This window comes from Amblyraja radiata, chromosome 12, assembly GCF_010909765.2.
Source record: "Amblyraja radiata isolate CabotCenter1 chromosome 12, sAmbRad1.1.pri, whole genome shotgun sequence".
NCBI classification, from domain to species: domain Eukaryota; kingdom Metazoa; phylum Chordata; class Chondrichthyes; order Rajiformes; family Rajidae; genus Amblyraja; species Amblyraja radiata.
The window spans coordinates 59,321,520-59,345,537 of record NC_045967.1 but is presented as its reverse complement, the minus strand read 5'-3'; the positions used below and the strand labels follow the sequence as shown (position 1 = coordinate 59,345,537).

The 24,018-nt window shown below is 46.5% G+C and overlaps 1 protein-coding gene across 1 annotated transcript; it reads right to left on the bottom strand.

Annotated features, from left to right (window-relative positions):
* Positions 1 to 22,459, bottom strand: LOC116979263 (regulator of cell cycle RGCC-like). Its single transcript, XM_033030874.1, has 5 exons — positions 22,425 to 22,459; positions 17,885 to 18,049; positions 12,727 to 12,804; positions 9,597 to 9,659; positions 1 to 427 (listed from the first exon to the last, which is right to left on the bottom strand). The coding sequence occupies exons 1-5, from the start codon at positions 22,450 to 22,452 to the stop codon at positions 417 to 419; spliced, it is 345 nt and encodes a 114-aa protein (XP_032886765.1). The 5' UTR covers positions 22,453 to 22,459; the 3' UTR covers positions 1 to 416.
* Between the last annotated feature and the right edge of the window lie 1,559 nt (positions 22,460 to 24,018).

Here is a 24,018-nt window from a genome sequence, read left to right as displayed (position 1 = left end):
TTAACGGTCAAGAGTTCCACTACTTTATTGGTTTTAAATTGATAAATACATATTTTACAAATGTACACTGGAGTTTGCAGATCAGAAGTTTGGAGATAAGGATCGATTGATGTTAAGCTTCAGGTGGGGCAAACTTTGACATTACTTTCAACTCGACACAAAGGATGTTTGCAACGAGAGAAATTAATCCAATGCAACGTTGCAGCTTTGAAAGCTTCCTTCTTGCGCTGGTTTCAGCTCTGCACAATGCTGCAACTTCCCATGAACCACTCCAGCAGCACACAATGTCTCAGTCTTACACAGCTCATATTGGACTACATTGTTCCAAGCATCACCAGGGCTGCATCCGGCCCTCAACGTCTGCACACACACACCGTTTCCACGCGATACAGCCGATGGCACATCTCAGCGACGGCCTACATCATGTCTGGAAGAGAGGCAACACAGTTTACTAGTAGCACGCTCCTTACAAGCAAAGCCAATCAGCAGTGGGGAAGGGCAAGAGTTCACTTCCCTTTAGTCTTGAGATACAGCGTGGAGACTAGAGAGCGGTCCTGACCTACCAGCTACCTCAATGGATACCCTCAAACTATCTTTAATCGGACTACATCTTGTACTAAACGTTATTCTATTCATCCTGTGTCTGTACACTGTGGACGGCTTGATCATGCTGACTGCATAGCTCTCAAAAATATAGTGTTTCACTGTATTTCACTGTACCTTGGTACAAGTGACAAGAAAGTAAACTAAACGGGCCCTGAGGCCCACCAAGTTTGCACCAACCAATGATCACCATTCACTAGTTCCATCCTATACACTAGGGGTAATTTACTGCAGTTGTACTGTAGTCTTTTTTTACTGCAGTCTTGGTGAGACCACACCTGGAGTATTGCATATAGTTTTGGTCACCTAATCTGAGGAAAGACATTCTTGCCATAGAGGAAGTACAGAGAAGGTTCACCAGACTGATTCCTGGGATGTCAGGACTTTCATATGAAGAAAGACTGGATAAACTCGGTTTGTACTCGCTAGAATTTAGAAGATTGAGGGGGGATCTTATAGAAACGTACAAAATTCTAAAGGGGTTGGACAGGTTAGATGCAGGAAGATTGTTCCCGATGTTGGGGAAGTCCAGAACAAGGGGTCACAGTTTAAGGATAAGGGGGAAATCTTTTAGGACCGAGATGAGGAAATCATTTTGTACACAGAGAGTGGTGAATCTGTGGAATTCTCTGCCACAGAACGTATTTGAGGTCAGTTCGTTGGCTATATTTAAGAGGGAGTTAGATGTGGACCTTGTGGCCAAAGGGATCAGGGAGTATGGAGAGAAGGCAGGTAAAGGATACTGAGTTGGATGATCAGCCATGATCATATTGAATGGCGGTGCAGGCTCGAAGGGCCGAATGGCCTACTCCTGCACCTATTTTCTACGTTTCTATGTTTACAGAAACTAATTAACCCACAAACCTCAGTTCAGTTCAGTTCCTGCTCGTCTTTAGAGTGTGGGAGGGAACCGGAGCAACTGGAGAAAATGCATATGTGCACAAGAAGAACGTACAAACTCCGTACAGACAGCGCTCGTTGTCAGGATCAAACCCAGGTCTCTCGCACTGCAAGGCAGCAACTCTACCGCTGCACCGCTGTTTGTTAACTGCAGTAGAATCATTACTATTTTGTTTAAAAATGTGGTTTGCAAAGTGACATCATCTGTCCTTTCCAAAAATGCTTGGCTGGTCTTGCCCAAAAACAATGAAACCTCACCGGACAGAGTTGCAGAACAGTTAACTGCATTAGATATCAAATTGTTCCATCCAATCCTTTAGCTCATTACAATCTTGAGTTTAGAGATTATGGATCAGGATTTCTGGATTAAAGATCACCATTTTTAAACAGTGAATCAGTGAAGGTACTTCAGTGTACACAGAGAGATTTGTTGAGATTTTGTACCCAGACTAATAACAGATTACACACCTCCAACCCCAATGCGTTACATTCCCCACTTAAGGGGTTGGACAGGCTCGATGCAGGAAGGTTGTTCCCGATGTTGGGGAAGTCCAGAACAAGGGGTCACAGTTTAAAGATAAGGGGGAAATCTTTTAGGACCGAGATGAGGAAAACTTTTTTCACACAGAGAGTGGTGAATCTCTGGAATTCTCTGCCGCAGAATGTAGTTGAGGCCAGTTCATTGGCTATATTTAAGAGGGAGTTAGATGTGGCCCTTATGGCTAAAGGGATCAGGGGATATGGAGAGAAGGCAGGTACAGGATACGGAATTGGATGATCAGCCATGATCATATTGAATGGCGGTGCAGGCTCGAAGGGCCGAATGGCCTACTCCTGCACCTATTTTCTATGTTTCTATGTTTCTATTCCTGTTCAGTGATGATACGAGGGCAGGCATGGAAACCGCTACATTGGCTCAGAGTTGCAACGCTTTCTGTATTAAACATGTGAACTAGATTACTGTGTGAAGTCAGATGACTTCGATTCAGTGGCGCAGCGGGTGGAGCTGCTGCCTCGCAGCGTCAGAGACGCGCGTTTGATCCCAGCCTCGGGTGCTGTCTGTGCGGAGTTTGCACGATCTCCCTGTCACAACGTGATTTCCCTACAAGTTCCTCCAGTTTCTCCCACATCTACAAGACATGTGGGTTTGTAGGTTAATTAGCCTGTAAATTGCTCTTGACGTGTAGGGACTGGATGTGAACGTGGGATAACATAGAACTAGTGGCCACCCAATTGGCGAGTTTAGAAGAATTTAGGAGGTTAAAATTGTCATGTTGAAGACCTCCTTCGACTAAGTAGAAGACTAGCTTCGTGAAAATTGGACACCGAATAGTGGAGAGTGAAGTCGACCTCCTTCGATCTCCTTCGCCCTCCCATCGACTATGTTGAAGACTATCTACGACTACCTTCGAATAACATGCCGACCTACTACGACCTACTTTGACTAAACCCGTGAGTAAAAAAATATTGTTTTTTTCCATGATGACCTTTTTTTACTCACGGCCATTTGTCAGCATGTTGAAAAAATACGCCGCGACCTAGCTGAGGCCTCGAGTATGCGGGGACTACTCTCAAGCATGAAGGAGAGTTACAAAGACCTCTTAGGACCTCGTGTCGATCATGCTGCGCTCATGAATCGAGGGAAAACACTTCTAAACTCGCCAATTAGGTCGCAGTGGGACAACCCCTTTAAGATAGAGCTCTTAAAGATAGTGGAGTCAGGGGATATGGGGAGAAGGCAGGAAGAGGGTACTGATTGGGAATGATCAACCATGATCACATTGAATGGCGGTGCTGGCTCGAAGGGCCAAACATTTTGTCTATTGTCTAGTGTGAACGGTTGTTCGATGGTCGGTGTGGACTTGGTGAGCTGAAAGTCCCGTTTCCATGCTGTATCTCTAAACTAAACAGCACGAAACTGAACAGCACTTCCCCTTGCTCAAGCAAACTAAATACTTTATTGCCAAGATAATAGTGTCAATATGTAGTTACTGTTATAACGTAGGGAACACTGAAACCTATTTATACACAGCCCGCTCCCTCTAAACAGTGATATTGTACACCCACACAACCTGCTCAGTGACACAAGAAAGCTGGAATCTGGAGCAAAACGCGAAGCGCTGGATGAACTCAGTGGGGAAGGCAGCATCTGTGGAAGCTAAACTAAGGAAATGGACAGGACAACATCAAGTTTCAGGTCAGGACTCTTCAGCCGGCTTGGAACACTAACATTGCCTGGAACAGGTTATTAAAGGGAACCGTTGTAGCCTTTATCCTGTATCTGTACACTGTGGACGGCTCAATGGTAATCATGTTGATTTGAGAATTAAGGGACAGAAGTTTAGGGGTAACATGAGGGGGAACTTCTTTACTCAGAGAGTGGTAGCTGTGTGGAATGAGCTTCCAGTGGAAGTGGTGGAGGCAGGTTCGATTTTATCATTTAGAAATAAATTGAATAGGTTCATGGATGGGAAAGGAATGGAGGGTTATGGTCTGAGTGCAGGTAGATGGGACTAGGGGAGAATAAGTGTTCGGCACGGAATTGAAGGGCTGAGATGGCCTGTTTCCGTGCTGTAATTGTTATATGGTTATATGGTTATATGTAGTCTTTCCGCTGACTGGATAGCATGCAACAAAAAAAGCTTTTCACCGGGCCTCGGTACACGTGACAAGCATCGAAACCAAAGTCGACCTTTCTTTAAATATTATCGCAGGTGGTCGCTGCAGATTCTGCCTGATGGGGTTTGGTACTGATGTTGTTGGCCCTAAACTACCCTGCGGCATCAACAGACACAAGCAAGCTTCCTGGCCAATGTGTCTCTGTGAACGGATACGAGTGAAACGGATGTTGTGGGGATGACAACTTCACAGTTTAGTGAGCACATTCACAACTGTGCTTCCTGCACTGTTACAGCAAGCACTGCTCCAGAACACATGGTCGTGGCTACAACACATTCTGGTCACCCACAGATGGCTTTTTTTAAACATTCTTTGTTTAATAATGGGATATGTGGAAACCACAAACAAGGACGACATTTACTGCCCACCCCCATTTCCTCGTGAACAATGTGGTTGCTAGCACATGCAACAACTGTATTCATAAGTGATAGGAGCAGAATTAGGCCATTGGGCCCAACAAGTCTACTCTGCCATTCAATCATGGCTGATCTATCTCTCTCTCTCCTAACCCCATTCTCCTGCCTTCTCCCCATAACCCCTGGCACCCACATAAATCAAGAATCTGTCTATCTCTGCCTTAAAATATCCACTGACAGCCTCCACAGCCATCTGCAGCAAAGAATTCCACAGATTCACCACCCTCTGACTAAAGAAGTTTCTCCTCATCTCCTTCTTATAGGAACATCCTTTAATTGTGAGGCTACGACCTCTAGCCTCCGAGACACTCTCACTTGTGTAAACATCCACTATCCAAGTCCTTCACTATTCATGTCTCAGCCAGAGGTAGAATGGACAGGTGATCTCCCCGCCCTAGAACACCGGTTCTCCAACGATGAGACAGTTCCAACGATGAGATCCCAAAGTTTGAGAAACATTTAGACAGGTACATGGATAGGTCAGGTCTAGAAGGTTATGGACCAAACGTAGGCAGGTGGGACTAGTGTAGATGGGCCATGTTTTTCGATGTGGGCCAGTTGGGCCAAATGGCCCATTTCCACGCTGTTAGACAACAGTTTTATGTTGTCATTATGAATACATTACAATTCCATTAATCTGGCACGTTTAGGACTTTATTCTTTATTGTGAGATGTACCTCAGTACAGTGAAACGCTTTTTGTTGCATGCTATCCAGTCATCAACAAGACTGCACCTGATTAGAATCAAGCTGTCCACAGTGTAGAGATATAGGATAAAGGGAATAACATTTAGTGCAAGATAGAGTTCAGTACAGTCTGATTACAGATAGTCCCGAGGTCTCCAGTGAGGGAGATGGGAGGTCAGGACCACTCTCTCGTTAGTGATAGGATGGTGCAGATGCCTGATAACAGCTGGGAAGAAACTGTCCCTGAATCTGGAGGTGTGCGTTTTCACATTTCTATACCTCTCACCTGATGGTGTAGGGGAGACGAGGGAGTGGCCAGGGTGAGTGACTGGTAGTGGTTTATGACTGGCTGATTTTACAGACCACAGTTTAGTTTATAGACTATTAGTTTAGATTTGTCACGTGTACCGAGATACAATGAACATATTTTGTTTGTGCCATACAGTCAAGGAAAACTCTACACAAATACCATCAAGCCATCCTCAGTGCAGAAGCTATCCCCATTAATATTCCAACACACATTTTATTCACTTTTTGATGTTGTTACAGTCAGATGATAAAATTTCCAACATGACCAGCAAGTTTCAAGGGAACACAGGAAACCGAACTGGCTGGTTCAAGAGAGAGGGAGATATGGGGGTTGGTGTGGTAGAGAGTACAAGGGACAAGTACCCTGGAGGGCAGAGGGAACAGTGGAACAAAGACCCTGATGTGGTTGAGGATGTAGGGAACAAGGGACCTGGAAGTTAGAGGATACAAGGGAACAAGGACCATGATTAGCTAGATCTTTAGGATTATTGACTGATCAGGTAGAGGATTATTAGCATTTACTGTACTAGCTTATATAATAATCAGATTCGTCATTGAATTCATTCTCCACAAGTGGCAAAGCAGGATTTGAAGTTAAGTCTCTGGTCTGGATTATCACCACAGCCACAAATATCCCAATCATAGAAGCATAGAAACATAGACAATAGGTGCAGGAGTAGGCCATTTGGCCCTTTGAGCCTGCACCGCCATTCAATATGATCATCCAACTCAGTATCCTGTACCTGCCTTCTCTCCACACCCCTTGATCCTTTTAGCCACAAGGGCCACATCTAACTCCCTCTTAAATATAGCCAATGAACTGGCCTCAACTACATTCTGTGGCAGAGAATTCCAGAGATTCACCACTCTGTAAAAAATGTTTTTCTCATCTCAGTCCTAAAATATTTCACCTTTATCCTAAAACTGTGACCCCTTGTTCTGGACATCCCCAACATTGGGAACAATTTTCCTGCATCTAGCCTGTCCAACCCCTTAAGAATTTAGTAAGTTTCTATAAGATCCAACCTCAATCTTCTAAATTCTAGCGAGTACAAGCCGAGTCTATCCAGTCTTTCTTCATATGAAAGTCCTGACATCCCAGGAATCAGTCAGGTTAACATTCTCTGACTCCCTCTATGGCAAGAATGTCCTTCCTCAGATTAGGAGACCAAAACTGTACGCAATACTCCAGGTGTGGTCTCACCAAGGCCCTGTACAGCTGCAGTAGAACCTCCCTGCTCCTATACTCAAATACTTTTACTATGAATGCTAACATACCATTCTCTTTCTTCACTGCCTGCTGCACCTGCATGCCTACTTTCAATGACTGGTGTATCATGACACCCAGGTCTCGTTGCATCTCCCCTTTTCCTAATCGGCCACCATTCAGGTAATAGTCTACTTTCCTGTTTTTGCCACCAAAGTGGATAACCTCACATTTATCCACATTATACTGCATCTGCCATGCATTTGCCCACTCATCCAGCCTATCCAATTCATCTTGCAGCCTCCTAGCATCCTCCTCACAGCTAACACTGCCCCCCAGCTTAGTGTCATCCGCAAACTTGGAGATGTTGCATTCAATTCCCTCGTCCAAATCATTGATATATATTGTAAATAGCTGGGGTTCCAGCACTGAGCCTTGCGGTACCCCACTAGTCACTGGCTGCCATTCTGAAAAGGACTTGTTTACTCCTACTCTTTGCTTCCTGTCTGCCAGCCAGTTCTCTATCCACATCAATACTGAACCCCCAATACCGTGTGCTTTAAGTTTGTATACTAATCTCTTATGTGGGACCTTGTCGAAAGCTTCTGAAAGTCCAGATATAACACATCCACTGGTTCTTCCTTATCCACTCTACTAGTTACATCCTCGAAAAATTCTATAAGATTCGTCAGACATGATTTACCTTTCATAAATTCATGCTGACTTTGTCCAATGATTTAACCACTTTCCAAATGTGTTGCTATCCCATCTTTAATAACTGACTCTAGCAGTTTCCCCACTACCGATGTTAGACTAACTGGTCTGTAATTCCCCGTTTTCTCTCCCTCCCTTTTTAAAAAGTGGGATTACATTAGCTACCCTCCAATCCTCAGGAACCACTCCAGAATCTAAAGAGCTACTTCCTTAAGTATTCTGGGATGCAGCCTATCTGGCCCTGGGGATTTATTGGCCTTTAATCCATTCAATTTACCTAATACCACTTTCCGTCTAACCTGGATTTCACTCAGTTCCTCCATCTCATTTGACCCCCGGTCCCCTGCTATTTCCGGCAGATTAATTAAGTCTTCCTTAGTGAAGACAGAACCAAAGTAGTTATTCAATTGGTCGGCCATGTCTTTGTTCCCCATGATCAATTCGCCTGTTTCTGACTGCAAGGCACCTACATTTGTTTTAACTAATCTCTTTCTCTTCACATATCTATAAAAACTTTTGCAGTCAGTTTATGTTCCCTGCCAGTATTCTTTCATAATCTATTTACCCTTTCCTAATTAAGCCCTTTGTCTTCCTCTGCTGGACTCTGAATTTCTCCCAGTCCTCTGGTAGGCTGCTTTTTCTGGCTAATTTATATACTTCATCTTTTACAATCTTAAGGCAAGAACTGATAAAGGGTCTTCAATCTGAAATACCAAGAATTTCTCGCTGCACGGTTGCTGCCTGACCTGCTGAGTGTTCCCAGTATTTTCAGTATTTATTATGGGAATAAAGAACATAACTTTAAATAATCTCTGCAGAAGGAGCATCAGGGATCAACTTAGTAATGTAGAAAATAGGTGCAGGAGTCGGCCCTTTGAGCCAGCACTGCCATTCAATATGGTCATGGCTTCCGGTGGGCGGCGCGACTCTCGTCAGCAGCGGCCTCTGCAGTCCGTCTGCGTTTTTTATTATTTTATGTCTATGTTTTTATGTAGTTTTTGTTATTTTTTGTTGGGGTATGTGTGTGGGGGGGGTGGGGGTGGTGTGGGGGGGGGGTGTGGGTAACTTTTAAATCTCTCCCTGCACGGGAGACCCGACCTTTTCTTTGTCGGGTCTCCGTTGTCGTTGGGGCTGCAACGAGGAGCGGCCTCCAACAGGAAGACCGGGGGCTCTGGTGCCGACTACTCACCTCACCGTCGCAGAGCTGGCCGAGTCCAGAGCGGGTGGAGCTGTGGTGGACGCTGCTGCGGCCCGACCTCCGGAGATTCGGAGGCTGCAACTGCGGGTTTGGCGGACTGCGACACCGGGAGCCCACGGGTCCCTGGAGGGAGTCCGCTTTTCAGGGCTTCCGCAACGGCGACTTCTCCCGCCCGAGTTGCGGGGTTGAAGAGCTCCTGGAGCGGGGCCTACATCACCGCCCCGCGCGGCTTGGAATGGCCGCGGGAGTTTGCGAGCGCACGCCGGGGGCTCTAACACCAAGACCCGGTGCGCGACCTTGCATCACCCGACGTGGCTTTAATGGCCACGGGACAATTCGCCATCGCCCGCCGGGGCTTTGACTTTGACTCTGACATCGGGGGGGAGAGTGCAGTGGAGAGATAAGTTTTTTTGGCCTTCCATCACAGCGATGTGATGGATGTTTATGTAAATTATGTTGTGTCTTATGTCTATTTGTTTGTAATGTATGGCTGCAGAAACGGCATTTCGTTTGGACCTCAAGGGGTCCAAATGACAATAAATTGAATTGTATTGTATTGTATTCAAATCTACTCTGCAGATTGGAGTATGGGAAATGATTCTGCAATATTTCTTGGACAAGAGGAATTGCCTTTAAACATGTAGCTTGGCTGGGCTCTGGGAACTAACCAACCAACAACCAATTCATCCAAGCTAATCAAGGACTGATCACTGGTTAAAGGATCTCTGGAACAACAAACTCAAAGAGAAGAGGCAGCATCTCACTTCAGTCATTATACCACAACTCAGTTAGAGAACACTTTTTGCAGATAGAGGGATACCCAATTGGTAACAGTCAATACTTTACTGTTGGCGTATTATTAAATATTTTAAACAATTAGGTACCTGCTAATGTCTGATCCAGGTCTGCAATAAAATCCTCCAGATCTTTTGTGTCTCCAAGTTTGGCTTCAGAAAAAAAAAAGGAATTAATTCACGTTGCTACAACATCAATTACACCTTCCTATATTTGCACGGCGTCTTTCAGATAAATACTTTGCAGGGGGGGTAAACAAGAACTAGGTGTACAGTAAGAATGCACAAAGACTTCCTAAGCACGGTTACAGACACGCCAGCCCTTTCCCACACGTAGCCCGAGATTCTGCCCTTCAGAACACAACTGCTGTTCCCTCCAATTCAAGCATCGTCCTGACTTACAGATACATCTTCAACGTCATGGAATGACATAGACACGTAGACAATAGGTGCAGGAGTAGGCAATTCAGCCCTTCGAGCCAGTACCGCCATTCAATGTGATCATGGCTGATCATCCACAATCAGTACCCTGTTCCTGCCTTCTCTCCATATCCCTTGATTCTACTATCCCTAAGAACTATATCTAACTCAGTTTTTATTGCATTTCGTGAATCGGCCTCCACTGCCTTCTGGGGCAGAGAATTCCATAAATTCACAACTCCGTGTGAAAAAGTTTTTCCTTATCTCAGTTCTAAATGGCCTGCCCCTTATTCTTAATAATGGGTAATTCTTATTCTGGCCCCTGGTTCTGGACTCCCCCAACATCGGGAACATGTTTCCAATTCCTTAATAATTTTATATTTTACTGCTTCGTTTTTTTACGTACTTACTTAAACACTTACTCAGAATTAGCTTTCTGACTAATCAGTTGGAGCAACAAGAGTCAAAGGTGTTTAATAGTCATATGTAACAAAAGCAGAATGATGCCATTCTTACTTGCAGCAGCTTAACAGGCCTGTAAACACAGTACTCATAGATAACATTAAATAACAATCAAAACCCCCAATATTATTGGGAAAAGCCTGATGTCCACAGTAAACACCTCACAGATCACAGTGGTTAAAAAAAGACCAACTTTGAATGAATGATCAGCCAAATGTTGGCACTCCAGCGATGTGCTGCTGTGTTTGGTGGGGACAGATACGATAGTGGCATTATCGTATAGAGGCTTGTAGATAGACACATTGATATGCAGGGCATGGAGGGACATGGATCACAGGCAGGCAGAGGAGATTAGTGTATCTTGGCATCAGGGTCAGCAGAGACATTGTGGGCTGAAGGGCCTGGTCCTGTGCTGTTCTATATTCTAGATGCAGCAGATGTTACAAGGAGCCCGTTGTTCATGAGGGCCACAGACATGGAACTCGATGCCCTGTGTTTCCACCCTCCCTCCTGCAAACTCACAACGGCAAAATATGAGAAGAATATTCCATGCAAGCAGCAAATTCCAGGACTAAGCTGTAAATAACCAGTCTGCAATAGACTAATTCATCAGCGGGGAATGTTTCTGTGGGCTGTGACCAAAGTTCCAGTGCCATATGTTGCTACTTGTGGGTGAACAAAACAGTTAAACCAGTTGACCACACAAATACAACAAGTACAACACTTTCAGTTCAACGTTCCTCATGCAATTTTGGCAACATTGACATTGGCCAATATTCTCCTGTTCTCTGCAAGAATCCGCACTTTCCCAAATATCTTACAACAAGAGGGAATAGGTTTAAAGGTGAGAGGGGTAAAGTTTATAGGAGATGTGCTGGTAAGATTATTTTTTTCACGCGGAGACGGTGATAGGTTTTCACTGATCTCGATACACGTGACAATAAACTAAACTAACATGTAAACTGGGTGCCAGGAACACACAGCCAGAGATGGTGGTGGAGGTTGTAGATGCTCGTGTTTAAGAGGCTTTTAGATATCGACAATAGGTGCAGGAGTAGGCCATTCGGCCCTTTGAGCCAGCACCGCCATTCTATGTGATCATGGCTGATCATCCCCAATCAATACCCCGTTCCTGCCTTCTCCCCATATCCCCTGGCTCTGCTATCTTTAAGAGCCCTATCTAGCTCTCTTGAAAGTATCCAGAGAACCGGCCTCCACCGCCCTCTGAGGCAGAGAATTCCACAGACTCACAACTCTCTGTGCGAAAAAGTATTGTCTCCGTTCTAAATGGCTTACCCCTTTTTCTTAAACTGTCGCCCCTGGTTCTGGACTCCCCCAACATTGTGAACATGTTTCCTGCCTCTTGCATGTCCAAACCCTTAATAATCGTATATGTTTCAATAAGATACCCTCTCATCCTTCTAAACTCTAGAGTACACAAGCTTGGCCACTCCTTGCGATCAACATATGACAGTCTCACACATGCATGTACAAGGGGGGATATGAACATATGCAGGTGGATGTTACATCATCATGGCAACATGTTCAGTACAAACACCGAGGGCCAAAGGGCCAGTTCCTGTGTTGTTTTATCTCTGTGTTCTATAGACTCGGATCCTTCAATTGGTGCTGGATCATTTATTTACATCTACATTGCCCGATTTCTCTCTGGAATATTGAAACATTTATGCCGCAATCTGTCCCAACCAAAAACAATACTTTGGAATGCAGCTGTACAAAACATTAGTTAAGCCACATTTAGAGTATTGTGTACAGGTCTGGTCCATTACAGGAAGCATGTGGAAGCTTTGGAGAGGGTGCAGAAGTTCACCAGGATGTTGTCTGGAATGGAGAATATTAGCTGTAAGGATGAATCTTGTGGCTGATATAGTCATGGAATCATACAGTCATAGAAACAGGCCCTTTGGCCCAACTTTCCCACACTGGCCAACATGTCCCATCTACACTAGTACCACCCACCTGCGTTTGACCCATATCTCTCCAAACCTGTCAATTCCCCAAAGATGGCTGTGTGGACAATTGTGATAAGAAAAGGAATAACTGATGCTGGTTTACAAAACAAAACACAAAGTGCTGGAGCAACTCAGCAGGTCAGGCAGCATCACTGGAGGACAAGGATAAGTGATGTTCCAGGTCAGAACCCTTCTTCATCGGTTGTGTCTTTTTTTGAACGGCTGTGATTATTGAATCATGATGCCTTCAGTTAATCTAAGGCCTCCCATTGACCACTTTACTACCGTGTAACAATGTTTCATGTCCCCACTGAAGGTGATCAAGAGTAATAGTAGGATTAATCATGTACGAATGTGGACACTACCTTTGGTTGTTGCTGTGTCCACGGAGTTCAGCTTCTCAACGCTGCAGCTCAAGCTGCTACCAGCAGATGATGCCGTGCCTGTCAACAGAAAGGGGAGGCTGTTACTTTGGGCAACTTCATCTCAGGTTCCATATACACATGAACAGTCACCTCAATCCACAGGGTGAGCAACAGCAAGGATGGAGGTCTAGAGCGAGGACAATTATTGGTTCATTCTCCAACGTACACCACAATCTGGTTCTTCCTCTCAGTTTAATTGGGCAACAAGGGGTTACTGCGAGAAGGCAGGAGAATGGGGTTGAGAGGGAAAGACAGATCGGCCACGATTAATGGCAGAGTAGGCTTGATGGGCCGAATGGCCTAATTGTGCACCTTGAACCTATGAATATGAATTAGCCCTTCTCAATATTGTTCGTGACAAAATGCCCCAGTCAGTTTACCCGACCTTGAGTATCACAATAACGGTCACAGAGGTCACAGTGTCCAACACCACGACCACAATAGAGGCTGCCCATTCAGTTCTGACATGGATAGAGACTACTATGAGGAAGACAGAAGAATCGGAGCGTGGATGTTCTTAAAGCCTTCCAAAGCACACCCTTCCTGACCAATGAACAGTCAAACTAGAGAAGCAACATCCAAAGTGTTGCACGAGTAGGCCATTCAGCCATTTGAGCCAGTGCCGCCATTCAATATGACATACATATTGAACAATAGACAATAGGTGCAGGAGTAGGCCATTCAGCCCTTCGAGCCAGCACCACTCGAACGTAGGAACATATGGGAGCTAGCTAAAATGGTCAAGCAAGTAGATAGGACAATGTCTGTTACCCAGGGTAGGGGAAAATCAAGAATCAGAGGACAGAGGTTTAGGCTGAAAGGAGAAAGATTTAATAGAAACCTGGAGGGGCAACATTTTCACTGGTGGTGGTTAGATGGAACGAGCTGCCAGAGGAGGAAGTTGAGGCAGATATAATAATAGCATTTAAAAGTCACTTGTGCAGGCACATGCAAGGGAAAGTTTGAGTGATATGGAGCAAATGCAAGCAAATGGGAGTAGCCTAGGTGTGGCATCTTGCTTGACACAGATGTGATGGGCCAAATGGCCTGTAGGACTATGACTCTAAGACCCACCAAACAGCCCAGATCATTAAAAGCTTCATCTGTGACAGATGGTTCAGATCCTACTTTAGACTCCACATAACTGGAGTGGAAGCAGCTCACATCATCTCAGGGAAGGGTCACAGGGAGAGTGAGGCAGAGGCAGAGAGAAGACTCTACAATGACCGCAGATCATTTTACAATGTCTCAGAACTGTGGAAAGTTTTTTCCCCACACTGCATATTGAAAGTGAGGATGATTCATACAGACTGACCACATCACAAAGTGATACTGATGGTGAATACACTCAAGGCATGAGAAAGTCACACATGGTTTTTCCCTTCTCGTGAATGGTAATGAAATTAACCTGCTGAGGAACCATGTTGATGACAATGATGTTTAGTTAACACCGGATAAAACTGATTCCTGCCACAAGTTTTTAAACCCAATTTCAACACAAGCTGCAAAGTTCTCATTGTAACTTAAAATGGATTCAATAAAACATTACACCATCATTACAGTGTCAAAATAAATGTCACATGAGCAGCACAGTGTATAGGATCCAAATGGTGCGATTTATGTGCAGAATCTAAACCAAGTTTGGGTAATTTTAACATCATTTGCTAAGGAGGAAATCTAAGAAATTGGGTGTGTCGCGATTTTAAACTTTACTCGGTGATGTCAGCTGGTGGTAAAACTGAGTTAACCACAAAATGGTGATGTATCAGATCATAGACACAAAACGCTGGAGTAACTCAGCGGGTCAGACAGCATCTGAGATAGCGGAGTCAGGGGATATGGGGAGAAGGCAGGAACGGGGTACTGATTGGGATGATCAGCCATGATCACATTGAATGGTGGTGCTGGCTTGAAGGGCCAAATGGCCCACTCCTGCACCTATTATCTATTGTCTATCTCTAGAGAAAAGAAATAGGTGTTTTTTTGGATCGAGACCATTCTTCAGACTATTCCTTTTCTTCAGAGATGCTGTCTGAATCGTTGAATTACTCCAGCTTTTTGTGTCCATCTTTGGTTTAAATCAGCATCTGCAGTTCCTTCCTGCACATGTATCTGATCATGTCAGTTCCCAATGGGCAGGTTGGAGTGAAATCCCTGCACCCATCCACTCTCATCACCAATGTCACTGCAATAACACGGAATCCTTGCCTCCTCCAGCGAGTTTGACTGGAGGCCAAACAGAAAAAAAGTATCCAAGTTGCAATTGATGGCAGTGTTTAATGTGATGAAGCCCAGTTTAACAGAAGGCACTCAGTCCTTCATAGTCAAAGGTACTTGAGGAAGAAAGCCTGAACCTGAGGGACAGCCTTTCCTCTCAGCGGATAGGTTGGTATGTGGAAACCAAGCAGCCAGGGGAGGTACTATAACAGCATTTAAAAGGCACTTGGATAGGGAAGATTTAGGGAGATACATATCAAACATAGGCAACTGGGACTAGCTTAGATGGGGCATCTTGCTCAGTATGGACAAGTTGGGATGAAGGTCCTGTTTGAATCCGTTACACTACAACTCAGACAATCTCCTACTGCCTGTCCAGGTAAACCAGTGATGGGCCACAAAGGCTAAACTGTTCAAGAACACACATTCCCCGGGAGTCTATGTTTCTCAACTATGTCTGCATCTCAATGTGAACCAATGTACAACTCACTGCCCAGCAAATCTCACACCTCATCCCTTCCCACTACACTTCCCACCATTCATGACAGAGTTCCTGTCACCTTCTGCCTTACCCCACACAAGATTCATTTGTAGTTTTGCAGATATTAACAATGCAAATATTGCACGCCAACCTGGTAACAATTCGGGAACCACATTAGTCTCATCTTGATGGTTCATGTGTGAATTAACAATTCCGTACTGACTGTAAACGTCTCTATATTGTCTTTGCAATGACTGCATGTGTGTTGGTATCAACATAGCAGTGATCCCACAGCACAATGCAAACCATAAGACATTGGAGCAGAATCAGGCCATTCGGCCCCTCAAGTCTGCTCTGCTATTCAATCATGGCTGATCTATCTCTCACTCTCAACCTAAACCTCCTGTCTATATCTCCACTTTAAACATGCCCAATGATACCTCCACCACTGTCTGTGGCAAAGAATTCCACAGAATCACCAACCTCTGGCTACAAAAATTCCTCTTCATCTCCATTTCCAAAGGTGCGTCCTTTCATTCTGAGCCTGTGCCCTCTGGTCTTAGACTCTCCTGCTGGCGGAAACATCCTCTCCATGTTCACTCCGTCTAGTCTTGTCCAATGGTCGCGCGGACTGGAATAACAAACTACGAACTATCTTGAACCAAACTTGTTTGGACTTTATCTTGCACTTTGTGGAATGAATCACTGATGGTGATGAGTCAGAGTATAGAAGTGAGATTGACCGATTGACCAAATGGTGCCAGCACAATAACCTGGCTCTCAACACCAGCAAAACCAAGGAACTGATTGTGGACTTGGGAAGGGGTAGGATCCCGTTTATATCAACGATGGTGGAAAGGATCAAGAACTACAAATTCCTGGGCGTGCATATTTCCGAAGATCTTTCCTGGTCCCAGCACACTGATGCAATCATAAAGAAGGCACATCAGCACCTCTACTTCCTGAGAAGTTTACAGAGAGTCGGTATGGCAAGGAGGACTGTCTCGAACTTCTACAGGTGCACAGTAGAGAGCATGCTGACCGGTTGCATCGTGGCTTGGTTCGGTAACTTGAATGTCCAGGAGCTGAAAAGAATGCAGAAAGTTGTGACCACTGCCCAGTCCATCATCGGCTCTGACCTCCCCGCCATTGATGGGATCTATCACAGTTGTTGCCTCAAAAAGGCTGCCAGCAACATCAAGGACCCACACCATCCTCGCCACACACTCATTTCTCCGCTGCCATCAGGTAGAAGGTACAGGAGCCTGAAATCTGGTACATTCCCCACAGCCACCAGACTATTAAACTCGACATCAAACAAACTCTGAACAATAACAGCCTATTGCACTTTATCTGTTTATTTATTGTGTATATATATGGTCTATAAACACACTGAACTTTTATCTCCTGTTCTATATTATGTTTACATATTCTGTTGTGCTGCAGCAAGCAAGAATTTCATTGTCCTATCTGGGACACATGGTAATAAAACTCTTGACGACTAAATATTGTACCCTTTATCCGCACACTGTGGACAGCTTGATGGTAATTATGTATAGTCTCTTCTTAGAAACATAGAAAATAGGTGCAGGAGTAGGCCATTCGGCCCTTCGAGCCTGCACCACCATTCAATATGTCATGGCTGATCATCCAACTCAGTATCCTGTACCTGCCTTCTCTCCATATCCCCTGATCCCCCTAGCCACAAGGGCAACATCTAACTCCTTCTTAAATATAGCCAATGAACTGGCCTCAACTACCTTCTGTGGCAGAGAATTCCAGAGATTCACCACTCTCTGTGTGAAAAATGTTTTCCTCATCTCGGTCCTAAAAGATTTCCCCATTTTCCTTAAACTGTGACCCCTTGTTCTGGACTTCCCCAACATCGGGAACAATCTTCCTGCATCTAGCCTGTCCAACCCCTTAAGAATTTTGTAAGTTTCTATAAGATCCCCCCTCAATCGTCTAAATTCTAGCGAGTACAAACCGAGTCTATCCAGTCCTTCTTCATATGAAAGTCCTGACATCCCAGGAATCAGTCTGGTGAACCTTCTCTGTACTCCCGCTATGGCAAGAATGTCCTTCCTCAGATTAGGAAGCCAAAATTGTACGCAATACTCCAGGTGTGGTTTCACCAAGACCCTGTACAACTGCAGTAGAACCTCCCTGCTCCTATACTCAAATCCTTTTGCTATGAAAAGCTATCCTTTGACTGGATAGCTGCAACAAAACACTTTCTATCTTGGAACTCTAAACTAAACGAATCTGCCATTTGGCCCGTTCTGAAATCAGAACAAACCCAACTGAGAGGGACCAGCAGAGTATGACTCAGCCCCAGTCCCCACACCCATCACATGAGGCAATGGAGAGGTTAGTCACCACACAAAGTGCATCACTCACTCTCTGGGTCATCGATCCCACTATCCCGGGCAGTCATCGCACCCAGCCTCTTCTTCCGATTCAAATGTTCCACATATTCAGTGCCAGCCTTTGCGGAGCAGGACAGATCATCGATGACCACATTGAATTCATTGAGAACAGCATCAAATTCATCCTCGTTCCACACTGAAAGCAAGCAGAAAAAAAATCATGTTCCCACAAGTTACTTGGTGAAGTGCAGCAGTCGTGTTGCAAGAACACCACACGAGACCACTATACACAGAAGGAGCCGACACCAGGAACTACAGATGCTGAAATATCATCTAGAAGAGGCACGGAACTCGCTATCAAATCATGGATGGGACCGGAGTATAGGGGGGACATCATTCACACACACGCGCACGAGGCTTCAGAGGATCAGTCCAGCGCTAAATGCAGCTCAAATCTGCCTGTCTCGGCGGGTAAACTTACAGCCCTGCCTGGGCTGACGGGCGCTGCTTCTCCGCACTGGCCATATTTCCCGCAAGCCCAGGCAGGTTAACCTGGCTGGACAGGCAGAGTTGAGCGGTGGGCCTGGGGGTACAGCTCGCGTCTGACTCCCGACCTCTCTGGCCACCCGTGGGGGGGGGGGGGGGGGGGGGGGGGGGGGGGGGGCACTCGGGTGGGGACAGGACAGCGCCGGAGACCCGGCCTTGATCAATCCTGGCTGCGGATGAAGCGCAGGTTTGTGCCAAGTCTACCTCCTCCAATCACCGCACTCTATCCTCAGTCCCACCCCCCACACTCCTCCAATCATCGCGCTGACTCATCATGTCCTGCTCCCATTGCCTGCTGACCGATGTCTCTCTCATCCAATCGGCTCCCTCGATCAGCAGTCCTACCTCCACTGTCTGTCGGAAAGCGGAGATTTAAAAATCCGGATGACAAAAACTTGGGGGGATGTCCCCCACCTCTCAAAACATGGGGGGGGGGGGGGGGGTTGGGGGACATGTCCCCTCTGCCCCCCCCCGGGTTTTACGCCCCTGATCTAGAACATCAAGTGTTGGAGGAACTCAGCAGACCAGGCGGCATCTCTGGATGGAGACAGACACAACATGCTGGAGTAACTTAATGGGACAGGCAGCATCTCCGGATAGAAGGAATGGGCGAGACCCTTCTTTAGAATGAGCGTCAGGGGAGAGGGAGTTACAGAGATAAGGAAGTGTAAGAGATCAATAGAAATGGAGATCAAGGAAAATGTAGAATAGACCATTGTTAGCTTGGAAAATGGAACAAAGCAAACAGGGATAGAATGTCATCATGGGGACAGTAAGACTGGTTGGAGAACTGGGGAAAGGGAGGCATGGAGAGAGGGAAAGCAAGAGTTACTTGAAGTTAGAGAAGTCAATGTTTGGGGTGTAAGCTGCCAAAGCTAAATATGAAGTGTTGTTCCTCCAATGTGCGCTGGGCCTCACTCTGACAGTGGAGGAGGCCCAGGACAGAAAGGTCAGTGTGGGAATGGGAGAGGGAGTTAGAGTGTTTAGCAACCGGGAGTTCAGGTAAGTTTAGGCGGACTGAGCGGAGGTGTTCATCAAAACGATTGCCAGGCCAGCGCTTGGTCTCGCCGATATATGGCAGTCTGTGTGTGGATGTAGTTACTGCCTGACCCAGAGTACTCCATTAGGAGCAAGCCTCTGCTCCAACACTCAGAACTTTATAAACCGTAGAAAGCATTTAATCGTGATGCATCACAGCATGATTTGTGAACAGCGCCATCCAAGACAACAAGAACTTGCAGAGTTGCAGACACAGCCCGGACCATCACACAAACCAACCTCCCTTACATTGACTCAACCAGCAGCAGTATAATCAAGGACGAGTCTCACCGCAGTCACTCCCTCTCCTGTCCCCCATCAGGCAAGATAATGACAGGGAGAATCAACGTGGGTGGGGGGGCTGATAGGCAAGTGTGGCAGAGATAAGTACCAACAGCAGAAAGAGGGGAGAATAAGATGAACGAGGTTGCTGACCTGGGACACAGAGGCTGAATGGATTTCTTCTGTGTCCTTATATTGCCTGAACAATGACCAATTCCTGACCCTGGTTCAGAATTAGCACTGTCAGCTCGCAGACACAGAGAATCCTATTCCACGGACATCAACTTGAGCACATCATCCTGGGCTGAAGGAGTGTTGTGAACATATCGAAACAGAGTTGGAATTAATGGGTCCCTTTCAGAATGGCAGGTAGTGACTAGTGGGGTGCCACAAGTATCAGTGCTGGGACCGCTGCTATTTACAATATATATTAATGATTTAGATGAAGGAATTAAAAGTAACATCAGCAAATATGCAGATGACACCAAGCTGGGTGGCAGTGTGAGCTGCGATGAGGATGCAGGGTGACTTGGATAGGTTGGGTGAGTGCACAGATGCATGGCAGATGCAGTACACTATGGACAAATGTGAGGTTATCCAATTTGGTGGCAAGAACAAGAGACCGATTATTATCCGAATGGTGTCAGATTAGAAAAAGGGAAAGTGTAACGAGACCTGGTGTCCTTGTACATCAGTCGCTGAAAGTAAGCATGCAGGTATAGCATGCAGTGAAGAAAGCTAATGGCATGTTGGCCTTCATAACGAGAGGATTCGAGTATAGGAGAAATAGGTTCTTCTGCAGCTGTACAGGGCCTTGGTGAGACCACACCTGGAGTATTGTGTGTAGGTTTGGTCTCCTAATTTGAGGAAGGACATTCTTGCTATTGAGGGAGTGCAGTGCAGGTTCACAAGGTTAAATCCCGGGATGGCGGGACTGTAGTTTGATGAAAGAATGGAACGACTGGGCTTGTATTCACTGGTATTTAGAAGGATGAGAGGGTATCTTATAGGAACATTTAAAATTAGTAAGGGATTGGACACGGTAGATGCAGGAAAAAGGTTCCCGATGTTGGGAGAGTCCAGAACCAGGGGCCACCGTTTAAGAATAATGGGTAAGCCATTTAGAACAGAGATGAGGAAAAAACGTTATCACCCAGAGTTGTGAATTTGTGGAATTCTCTGCCTCAGAAGTCAGTGGGGGCAGATTTCACTGGATGCACTCGAAAGAGAATAAGATAGAGCTCTTAGGGCTAGTAGAATCAAGGGATATGGGGAAAAGGCAGGAACGGGGGAGTAATTTGAGAGTTAACCTGGACCAACCCTCCTCTTTGAAACAGGCACCACACGCCCCAAGGCCTCCACCCCATCCCCGTCCCACGGCTGAACACTCCCGGGGGCGCGCGGTCTCCACCAGAAACATCAACCATCATCCCTTCGCTCCAGAGATGCTGCCTGTCCCGCTCTGTTACTCCAGCATTTTGTGTTTATCTCCCAACATCAGTCTAAAGTTCCAGCTATTTGGAACCTTGCTTTAAAATATTAATAACCAGCATATATATCGCTGACATCCGGAGCCAGGATGGAGTTCTGTACATCAGTGAATCATATATATTCTCACCAGTCTGGAGAAGGGTCCCGCCCGACGCCTTCTCATAGAAACATAGAAAAATAGGTGCAGAAGTAGGCCATTCGGCCCTTCGAGGCATTCAATATGATCATGCCTGATCATCCAAAATCAGTTCTCCGTTCCTGCTTTCTCCCCATATCTCATGATACATTTAGCTCAAAAAGCTGAAACAAACTCTTGAAAACGTTAAATGAATTATGGCAGAGAATTCCACAGATTCACAACTCTCTGGGTGAAGAAGGCTTTTCCTCTTCTCAGTCCTAAGAATCGGCTATTCTAAGAATTCTATATGTTTCTATAAGATCACCTCTCATCCTTCAACATTCCATATTAGCCTTGTGAACCTACGCTGCACTCTATCAATAATACAGTTTACACCCCCTAATAACCTGCCGCGGGTCCCGGGGCTGAGCGCGTCTCTTCGGACGAGGGTTCACCGAGCGGCTCCACGCTGAGGCACCGCCCGTTACGGGTACCGGCCACTCTGGTAACCCAGCGTGTCATAGCCAGCAGACCCGGTGTCAGGCAGTCTCCGTGCTGCTCCCAGAGCCCATGCAGCCCCCCCCCACCCGGGGTCCCAGCGCGAACACCATCCAGCGCTAATTCCACCCGGCCCCAGCGCTAATCTCCGAGCGCCAGTCACAGCCTGGACCTTCAGCCGTAGCGCCAGGTGCCCGTGCTCCTTCTCCCAGCCTGTGCCGACAGTGTCACTCTCACTCCCGCGACCATGCAGTGCCGTTCCCTGGGCCTGGTCCAGTGTCCCCCTCGCCAGATCCAGTGTCCCCCTCGCCAGATCCAGTGCCCCCCTCGCCAAATCCAGAGCCCCCCCTCGCCAGATCCAGTGTCCCCCTCGCCAGATCCAGTGTCACCCTCGCCAGACCCAGAGCCCCCCTCGCCAGATCCAGTGTCACACTCGCCAGATCCAGAGCCCCCCTCGCCAGATCCAGAGCCCCCCTCGCCAGATCCAGAGCCCCCTCGCCAGATCCAGTGTCCCCCTCGCCAGATCCAGTGTCCCCCTCGCCAGACCCAGAGCCCCCCTCGCCAGCACCCGCACCGCCCTGCAAGCCGATTGCCTCACCTGCAGTGCCTGCCTGTGTTGAGCTCATGGCTACGTCTGTCCGCCGCTCAGCCCTGCGTTGCTTTATCCCCCTCACATCCCGCCCCAACCCTGCACCCGCCAATCACAGGCCGGATTCGCATGATGGGCCACCCCGACAACCAATGAGGGCGGAAACATGCTGCCCAGTGACGTCACTGCGGGGGACTCCCCATGCGTCACGGGATTTGTAAGAACTAATTCTTTGTAAAAAAAACCTTAAGGGAATGGAATAAACTAGACAACAATATAGTCAAATCACCTTCACTAGGTAGTTATAAGGGGGCACTAACAGCACGTTAGTGAGTACAACACATCCAAATTGGCGATATGCAGAGTACTGCACTGCCGACTACAAATTCGGAAGGTTCAGAAGGTTCAGAAGGTTGGAGCGTCGCAGGCTGAGGGGTGATCTTACAGAAGTGTACAAGATCATGATGGAAATAGATAAGAGTATCTATGCCCAGAGTATTTCATCCAGAACAAGGGGACCTTGGTTTAAGGTGAGGAGGAGGAGGAGGAGGGAGGGATGGGGAGGATGGGGAGGAGGGGGGGGGAGAGCTTTAATAGGAAACTGAGGAGGAATCTTTTCATTCAAAGGATGGTGGGTATTTGGTACAGTCTGCCAGAGGAGGTAGTTGAGGCAGTTACTATCACCATGTTGAAGAAACAAGAGTCAAGTCAAGTGCATTTATGTCTTGAACCCGGGGGTCGCGGTTTTAAGGCTCTCCTATCCTTCGTCCCAATGGTAGGAGTGAAATGAGCATAGGTGGCAGGGTGATGTACTCAAGAGAGAGTTAGATAGAGCTCTTAGGGCTAACGGAACAAAGGGATATGGGGAGAAAGCAGGGTACTGATTTAGCATGATCAGCCATGATCATATTGAATGATGGTGCTGGCTCGAAGTGCCAAATGGCCTACTCCTGCACGTATTCTCTATGTTTGTATGAGCTTCTACCTCACAGCACCAGAGATCTGTGTTGGATCCTGTCCTCCGGTGATATATGTGTATATACCTCCCATCCACACTGACCTTTCTGCCCTGGGCATCCTCCACTGTCAGAGTGAGGCCCACGCAAATTGGAGGAACAGCACCTTTTATTTCGCTTGTGCAGCTTACCCCGACGGTGTGAATGTTGTGTGCTCTGGTCGCCACTTGGCTCCCTGAAAGTGGAGGGACTAAAACGAGATGATTATTTACAGACGGTAGACAGAAATGCTGGAGAAACTCAGCGGGTGAGGCAGCATCTATGGAGCGAGGGAATAGGTGACGATTCGTGTGGAGAAAGAAGGGTCTCGACCCGAAACGTCACCTATTTCCTTCGCTCCATAGATGCTGCCTCACCCGCTGAGTTTCTCCTGCATTTCTGTCTACCTTCGATTTTTCCAGCATCTGCAGTTCCTTCTTTAACCGATTATTTACAGATGGTGAATGAGAAGAATTTGTGAGAGAATGGGGAAGTGGGATAGGAGGGGAATGTTACAGTTACAAAATGCCGTGACAGCTGGTAATATGAAATGAGGAAAGAAATGGCGAAACTTCCAGCAGATCAGCTGGCATCTGTGGTGAGAGAAA